Consider the following 9,377-nt stretch of genomic DNA (forward strand, 5'->3'; position numbering starts at 1 on the left):
AAATCTCTAAAAAACGAAGAAGCAGATTTAGGAAATGGTATGTAGGGTTTGTGAAAAGTGAGGTTATGAGATATGGTGGTCTGGTAAAGATGATATATAGGATCCGTTTTTTAATATTGGGTGACCCGAATCACAGCCGGATCCCGCCACTTTTTTGTTAAAATCGTGAATGATGAAGGCATTTGAGAATTCCCTCCTAAACTCAAAAATATAAGTTGCCACATTAGCAAAAATGTCCCAAATCCAATGCCACCTAGCCCAAATCACATCTCATTTATATATATATATATATATATATATATATATATATATATATATATATATATATATATATATATATATATATATATATATATATATATATATATATCATTTTCTTGTTTATCGGATATGATATATATCTTGTTGTTGTAGGCACACATGCATATGTCATTAGGTTGGATGTTGGCACATGGTGTTAACCGTTTGTTAATAAAATATCTAAAGACTCTTCTTTCGATATCGTCTCAATGACCAAAATGCCTTTGTTCTACTTTCCCTTAATGGTATTAAATGTTAAAAAATATAGAATTTTTATGTAATGAGAGTTCAAAAACTAATAAGATATAGATTTAAAAGTGGAATTAAAGATAAGCTATAGATTAAAAGTAGAACTAAAGGTGTATAAAGTTAGTTATTCTAAATAAAGTTATAGGTATAGGTATTAAACTTTAAGTGATAGATCATAAGAAAACTAGTTTAAATGAGAAAACTAAAAAAAATTAAAAAAAGGCCTAGAACACACCAAATTATTTTTATATATTTTTTATTAAATTTCACTATTTTTAGTATATATAAAAATTTAAAAAATAAATACTACACATGTGTATTACTACGAAAAAACCTAAACCCCTAAATAGATCTCCCTTTACTTTAACCAATTGATTTGAGGATATGACTACTCATTGAGTATTCATGATTCTAGATTCGATTTGACAATTATAAATAGGTCTCCCTTAACTCTAAAAAAAACTATCTACAAATATAGTGACCATAATATTATAAAATAATCAAAATTAGTTGTAGGGTAACCTAAAATGATAACTACTAGTAGTTCTTACGTGTGATATTGTAAATGTTGAAGCTACGTTGACAACTTTCTGTGACTTTATAAAATAGAGAAAAGTGTGAGGAAAGACTCAAAGTTGTGACATCTCCCGTAAAAGTGTGGGAAACGAACCAACTTTAAAGAATCTATATTAAAACGTAGATAAAAATTAACACTGACTATACAATATCTTTCATTATGCGTAAGTGTCTAGACATTTTTTTTAGTTGGAATTTATTTAGATTGGAATTTGAAGTTAGTTCTTAAGATTTTCTTTCACATAGTTTATTAGAATTAGAATATGATTCAAATGATAACATGTTATAATGGAGAATTAATTAACTTATAATTGAAATGAATTTTCTCAAATTCTTTATAGATAAAAGAAATTTAACATATCTTTCATTTTGTAAAAGATTTAAGTTAAAGGAACTAGAATCTCTTGCTCCCCGTACACCTACACCAACACCAAACCTACTATAGTCATTAAGAGTGGCATTTCTGACATGATACAAAAATTATCATGTTCTAAATTGCCTGGCATAAACGGTTTATTAAACTTGATACGTCCACTAACCTGTTTTATTTTTCGGGTTTATGAAATTTTAAATTTAGGTTCCAAAGAAGATTACTTAATAGGTGTTAACATTAATGTTATGACGCTTTACTTTTTAAATTCTCTCTTAAATTCAATTTTTTAAACAACTAACACACTCTTTTAACTCTACTTCTAAATTACGCTTTTTTATAACCACTAGACTTGGACCCTCATCATCTGGAAAAGACGAAACTTTATCCAACTTCTAGGTCCCACTAGATCCCGATGGCTTTACTCTAAAATTCTTTAAACATTACTGGGATAAATTGAAGCCGTTTATAATCTCTTTATTGAGTGACTTTCATGCGGGTGGAAATCTAAATACGGGTTGTAATGCTTCTTTTATTGCGCTCCTGCCAAAAGTAGGAGACCCGAGTAGCTTGGCCGACTTTCGCCCTATCTCCTTGATAGGGTCTCTTTACAAAATAATCGCGAAGGTTTTGGTATCTCGGTTAAAGAAAGTGTTAGGGGATTTAATCTCCCCATCCCAATCAGCTTTCATAGGCGAGAGGAACATCCTAGACGGTCCTTTGGCGGTGAACGAGGTGGTGAGTTGGGCCAAAAAATCAAAGAAACGTTTGTTGATTTTTAAAGTAGATTTCGCCAAAGCCTATGACACAATAAACTGGAAATTTTTGCAGAGAGTTTTCGATTGCATGGGGTTCCCAAGCGAGTGGATTAAATGGGTTTCGGGTTGTCTAAAGTCGGGCAGGGGGTCGGTGCTGGTAAACGGTTCGCCTACGGAAGAATTCAATTACAAGAGAAGTCTCCGCCAAGGCGACCCTCTCTCCCCTTCGCTTTTCATCCAAGTATGGAAGTTCTAGATATGCTAATGAAAAAGGCCGTCGAGACGGGGCTGATTTCCGGTATAAAGCTTCCGAATAATGGTCCTGTTTTGACCCATTTTAGTTACGCGGACGACGTAATTTTCTTGTGTGAATGGTCCGAACTGAACTTAGTTAATTTGAACAGATTCATGCGGTGTTTCAGCTTGCTAACGGGGCTGAATGTTAACCGGCAAAAGACTAAAGTGTTGGGGGTGAATGTGACAAATGAGGAAATAACGGAGGCAGCGGGGTTGTTGGGGTGCGGGGTCGGCACTTTTCCGTTTGTGTATCTAGGTCTCCCTATAGGTGCGAACATGAACCGTATCAACTCATGGCAACCGATTGTCAAGAGGTTCCAGACCAAGTTAAATGCGTGGAAGGCCAGGACCTTATCTTTTGCGGGTCGGGTAACGCTCGCCAAAGCTGTGCTTGGCAGCCTCCCGTCTTACTATCTAGGAGTCTTTCGGGCCCCTAAAGCTGTCTTAAGGATTCTGGAAGGGCTTCGCAGGTCTTCTGTGTGGGGTCAAGTGGGGAATAGAAACAAGATGGCATGGGTTAGATGGGGTAAGTTGATAAGGACAAAGGATCAGGGGGGTCTCGGGATCGGCGGGTTAGAAGAGTTCAATATGGCGATGTTGTCCAAATGGTGGTGGAGGATTCGCGACAACCCGCATCAACTTTGGGCACGTGTTATATTAGCTATTCATGGTCCGCATAGAGGTAAGGATATCATTCCCGTGAAGCGGTCTACAACGGGTTGGTGGAAAAATATAGCGGAATTGGACGGCAAGCTAGGGAAGATGGGTCTAAGGGTCAAAGATAAACTTCTGGTTGAAGTGGGAGATGGAAGAAACACTTTTTTTTGGCACGATAATTGGTTGGGTCGAGGGCCGTTGAAATATTTGTTCCCTAATATTTTCAAGTTGGCCATTGATAAAGGAGGGTATTTAGACTCCTATTTCGAGATGGTCGGGTCCACCTACCAGTGGAAATGGGGTTGGATGACAAACCCAAGGTCTGAGGTGGAATGGAGGGAAATTGGCAATTTAATGTGCTTTCTTCAGCAAGTCCGTTTCAAAGGCGGAAAGGATATGTGGCGTTGGGATAATGATCGAGGGGAGAGGTTCTCCACTAAAAGTATTCGCCAAGAATTAGAGCTGAAGGGGACGGTTCCTAGCGACTGTGGATCCTTCAAATGGAATGCTTGGGCTCCTCTCAAGGTTAACTACTTAGTTTGGCGGGCCGAGCTTGGGAGAATTGCGGATAAACTAAGCTTGGTGAAAAGAGGGATTAATATCACAAACAATCTTTGTAGCAGGTGCGGGATAAACGAGGAATCAAGCGACCATCTCTTCGTATCTTGCTTATGGGCTAAAGCGGTTTGGTGGAACATTCTGAGGTGGCTAAAAATCTCTGTGGATTGCGAGTGGGTTTTGGTTTCGCAACTATTTGAGCACATCTCGGTGCAAGTTGGATCAAAAAAGTGGAAGCAAACAGTGCAAATGGTGGCTATGACGTGTATGTGGAGACTATGGTTAGCACGAAACGAAAAGGAATTCAACGACAACATGGTCCCTGTCCAGACTACTGTGGAGTTGACAAAAGAAGAATCATTCTTGTGGATGAAGAACAGAGCAAAGGGTATCTCAACGGGCTGGAACGAGTGGGTCACTTTTGACATTTCTGCTATGTTGTAATTGTTTTTGTTCTTTGAACTGGTGTATTTTTTTTCCAGCCCCTTGCTGGCTTCTATATCTATATATAGATGGTTGTTGTTCCAAAAAAAAAAAAAAGATCAAATACCCTTGGTTCCATCTTAAATTCATTAACGCTTCATTTTTATAAGTGAAAATAATTTCACTCTTAAAGTCTTAACCATCGATTAATTTTCAACAGCTTTAATCACTAATATTTTTTTAACAACAATTTTTTACATTTAATTTTTTTTTTTGAACGGCTAATTTCTTTAATCACTTGTCGTCTGTCGGACTTGAACCCAAGGCATTCCCCTTCCTAATGTAAGTGTTTTAAAGGCTTTGCCTTTGCGAATGGACCACTACCCCATTAGTATTTTTTTTTACATTTAAATATCACCTGACCTTCAACTTGTAAAAAAGTTGAACCTACACTATTGTGGTAGCTTTTAAATTTAAGGCATGCCCTCCAAAAAGTATATCCACCACGCCTAATTTTTGTTGCCTATCTAAGCTTAAAATGATGAGGTCCAAGTCCAAAAGCCCATCCAGTTGTAGTCCTACCAACCCTCTTAATCTCTCTTTTAGGCCATTATCTAAAAAATCTAGGATTTGACTTAGACGACATATTGGGCCTTAACATTTCCGAACTTGTTTTAAGTGGCCGGATTATCCCGGATTCGCCTCTGCTTCCTATGGAGAACACTATGGTTAGCAATCCGATACAGTCGGAGATGTCCTCAGATTCCGAAAGGTTGAAGGTCAAAAACAAAACCGGAGTTTCTATAAACGGTAAAGGTAAAGGCAGTAAATCTGTTGCCTTTTCCATTAGGAAGTTGAAAATGGGTTCTAAACGTGGGTGTACAAAGGTCGGTGTGGCTACTAAATCGGAACCTCCAAAGCCGGTTTTCTCTTATCCTCCTACGTGTCCACCATGAGTCGTTATGAGTGCCTTTAGTTTAGTTTTCTATTAACCACCCTTGTCACCGACTCATGATAACCGTACCCGCACCAACAATGTGGTCATCATCATGATCATCACTACACTGCCTACACCATTATCACCCCCTGCGTGGTACCAACATCATCGCCAGCGCTGCCATTCCAAATTCTTTAGCAAATAAACAAACAAAACTTGAGTGTTCTGTCAACCAAATATATAAGAATAAGAATTTTCAATTTCTTTGATAAATTTATATGCCAAATTAAGTTCTTTTGATAGATTCCTATTAGTGACGACTAGAAAACACAATAATGAGATAATTGAAGAGATAAAAAGCAAGGAAACTTCACCAACTTTAGTGTATATATATTACATATTTGTATTGAATCCAGCAGTAAAAACAGATTTTAGTAATATCAGTTAATACAAGTTGTTATCAAACACCCAAGGTTCATGCTTGAAAAGTTCTCGACCGTTCATTTGCATCAACCCTGCAGCTATGTCTTCCTCACGTTTCCTTGATGCTTCAGCTTTCTTGGCCGAAGCTTCAGCCGCCTGCAAAACAATCAAGAATAACGCTTCAATTTAGACACCTTTAACTTTGTTTGAATACATTCCAGTCCCTGTTGAAACTTTTGCTAGTCGAATGGCCTGTAGTAAACAAACAAGATTGCACCAAGCGCACCATTTTGTGTCCTAATAGGTCAGAACAATTTATTTTTGTGTGGTTGGTTGACTTGCCAACATCTTTTTGTTTATTTTTTTAAGTTCATGAAAGTTGATGATTTAAAGATGATAACAAAGACCACATTATTGAAATAATATGAATACATTTTGGAAGACTTTCAACTCGTTTGTCACATTTCTGTATTACCTTACATACGTCATGTGAAGGTTATAACTTTGACCAAAAAAAAAAAAAAAAAAAAAACAGTCAGCAGTTCTCATAGGAGATAACAATTAAACAATGTACACCATTATCATAAGAAATCACGATGAAGATTAAAGAAAGTGCACACTTAAATCAGAGAGAAGAGTACATTTTTTTGTTCACCGGATTCTAGATACTCGCCAAGCGCCCCGTTTGCGGTATGCGCATATAATGTATATATGTGTGGGCGCTCGGGGGCAAAAGCGAAAGTGCACTAATTTTAACGTTATTTTACTAATTTCGTGAAAATAACGTTAAAAGAGGGGGATGGTTAATCAATAATCATGCATCATGTGGTGGCGTTGATAGCCGAAAGACAAGGGACTACATGCACTAACCGGCCTTTGTCTTAATTGCTGAGTGTTATGTGCCTTATGTCCAAGGCTTGATGCAAAACTACTATCGAGCCGGGGGTCTCACTGGAAGCAGCCTCTCTATTCCTACGGGGTAGAGGTAAGACTGTCTACATCTTACCCTCCTCAGACCCTACCTTAGTTTTGCTATTGGTGGGATTCACCGAGTATTGGAAGAGATAATTGTCAAACCTTGATTTTCTCATTAACATTCAAGGGTTTAAATAATATAAAGGAGATCAATTTGAGATCTCGTATAATTGGAAACTATTAATTACAATAATGGCACAATAATATTAAGAGATAATTGTCAAACCTTGATTTTCTCATTAACATTCAAGGGTTTAAATAATACAAAGAAGATCAATTTGAGATCTCGTATAATTGGAAACTATTAATTACAATAATTACAATAATGGCACAATAATATTCTATTACTGAGTATGATGATGATGATTCTAGATACTAGCCACCACATAAGATGATACAGAAAATGTAGTGTGCTGGGTTTTAAATTGTGTGATGCGCTCCGATGCGTTTAGTCCAAAAATCTGATGCGTGATGCGCAATGCGAGATACGTGATGCGTTCTTTATAAAAAAAATAGTTAAAAATTATTTATACATAAAAACTTATAAAGACATACTTAAAGTAAAACAACTGACATAATTAGAAGGTAAGAGTTATGTTTTTTGGTTCAAATCAAGCATACTAAGATGTTAATTATGGAAAAAACCGAACACAGTTCATAAAATCTGGAAATAAGCATAAGAAACAATGTTGCGTGCATCAGAGCGCATTATGCGATGAGCGCATTATGCGAAATGCGCGCAATATTCTCGCATCAGCTGTTGCGATGCGCTCTCATTAGCGCATCGGGCGCATCACGCATTATGCGCGCATTTTAAAACCAAGGTAGTGTGTTTCCTATTTCTTACTCTTCCTACATCAAGGGATTGTTCATTAAAACTGCTTATCCAGTTATTGTTTTTTTGATACAACAATAAGCTGTTTTGAGGATGTTTGGGGCAGCTTATCCAAATTGCTTACCTGATTATTTGTGAGTGAAATACTTTGAAGTTGGTTATCCTTAACCGATTACTTCAAAAAGCAATACGCAGAGAAACACTTTGATAAGCAATCACAAACTTTGTGTATATTGCCCTTATATGTTATTAAGTTCTATGTACAAGTAATATATGCATGTGATATATTTATATTTTCATCCCTTAAAGTATAATAAATATACAAAATAACCCTTATAAATTAGTTTTAATTTTAACAAACCTTATACTTTATAAATTTATTTAACTATTATTATTGTTGTTATAAACTATATTAATTTAAATCCACTAAAATAATAGTTAAATTGCGCATGATAAACTATATTCATAATAGTTAAAAGCGACAAGGTATAAATCAAAGCGCGAAGCGCAAATCGCAAAAGCGGCAGGCTTTTCGTACGCAGGCGCAAGCGTTTAAGGCGCAACTCTTTGTGCCTAGGGTCGCTTTGCGCTTAATGCGCGCTTTTTTAAACCAAGGACGATAACCCTTTTTTAGTTTATTTTTTATTGTTTATTTCCTGTTTACATGTTTTTATTATCGTTTCGACTTAGTTGTGATTTTCTATTTTTACATTTCGGTGTAATGGTTAATGAATCAAGAATATAAGGGCAAATAAAAATCCTGTTGAGTCAGTGTAATGTTCTAGAAATCAAGTGGCAATGACACCTAATTCTAAGTATATATATATATATATATATGTTCAGAACCTAATATTAAGCCATTAGGCAGTTTTGATTTTACATAAATCCCAGATCCCCAAATTCATACAAGAGAAGGGCGGAACATATACGGATTTGAAAAGAAAATTCATAGAAAATTCAAACCCACGAAGAGACAAAAAAAATAGTTAGAGGTGAAAGAGAGGGTGGGACCTTTTGAGTTTTCCATGAGAGGAACTGAGCTTGCGTCAGTGATTTCTTCTTATCTTCTTCTCCCATCGTTTCTCCTGACACAAATTAGGGTTCTTAACCCCATAAAATACTAATTTTTATATCCGATACACAATCAAGATAACCAGATACGGGCTAGGCCCGAAACACTATGGGTTGGCCCAAGTTCCAAAATTCAACATAATCCAATCAATCGAATACAATAAAGCCCAACTAATATTATAAAATATAGAAAATACATGCATTATCCAACATGAATTTTATAAAACTAACTAAACTTTGTGAAAACCACCTTCACATCCAATCATAATTTAAGAAATTTAAATTCCACCTCTCATCATCCAATCATCATCATTTCAACAACTTTAGATGGATCATTTTCCTAGAGTCTTATGGAAAAACATTGACCATATTCCACTCATTTTCTATTCACCTAAACCTTTGACATCACTAAACCATTATATACCTTATCATATCATCTAAAAAAGTCCTCTTGATTCATGCAAATTTGTTAAGTGATTGGCGTAGATATGATTTACATACAACCTTATGACTCATGCATGCACTAGGATTGACTTGAGTGTTACTATGTTTCACCTATAAAAACTCACCCCAAACATAGCCGAGAGTTGAGTGAACATTGTGAGGTGTGTGAGACTATGCATAATTAAAATTCAAGTAGGCATGTCATGATTTATTATTATCCCAAAAAAGTGTTAGTAAGTTGTAACTCAATGAAGGTAGGCAATGTCCAACAAGGTCTGGATCATCAGGGGCGTAGCTTTCAAGGGGCCGGGAGGGGCGTCCCATCCCCCGAATTTTTCGCTCAGTAGTGTTACGTATGTACGTTTCGTATAGAATTTTTTAGGTATATACGTTTTCGACCCCCGGTTTTATAAAAATAAAATTTACTTATATAGTACACCTTCTAGAAGATGTTTGTCATGCACGCTCGTGCACCCCTAGGCACGCTAGTGCATCCAAAAAGAC

The 9,377-nt window shown here is 36.3% G+C and overlaps 1 protein-coding gene across 1 annotated transcript; it reads right to left on the reverse strand.

Annotated features, from left to right (window-relative positions):
- Window positions 1–5,469: 5,469 nt before the first annotated feature.
- On the reverse strand, window positions 5,470–8,513 carry LOC110940801. The gene is made up of 2 exons (XM_022182370.2): window positions 8,370–8,513; window positions 5,470–5,704 (listed from the first exon to the last, which is right to left on the reverse strand). Exons 1-2 carry the CDS (start codon window positions 8,433–8,435, stop codon window positions 5,570–5,572), a joined length of 201 nt encoding a protein of 66 aa, XP_022038062.1. The 5' UTR covers window positions 8,436–8,513; the 3' UTR covers window positions 5,470–5,569.
- Between the last annotated feature and the right edge of the window lie 864 nt (window positions 8,514–9,377).

Source organism: Helianthus annuus, chromosome 5, assembly GCF_002127325.2.
Source record: "Helianthus annuus cultivar XRQ/B chromosome 5, HanXRQr2.0-SUNRISE, whole genome shotgun sequence".
Lineage (NCBI taxonomy): Eukaryota > Viridiplantae > Streptophyta > Magnoliopsida > Asterales > Asteraceae > Helianthus > Helianthus annuus.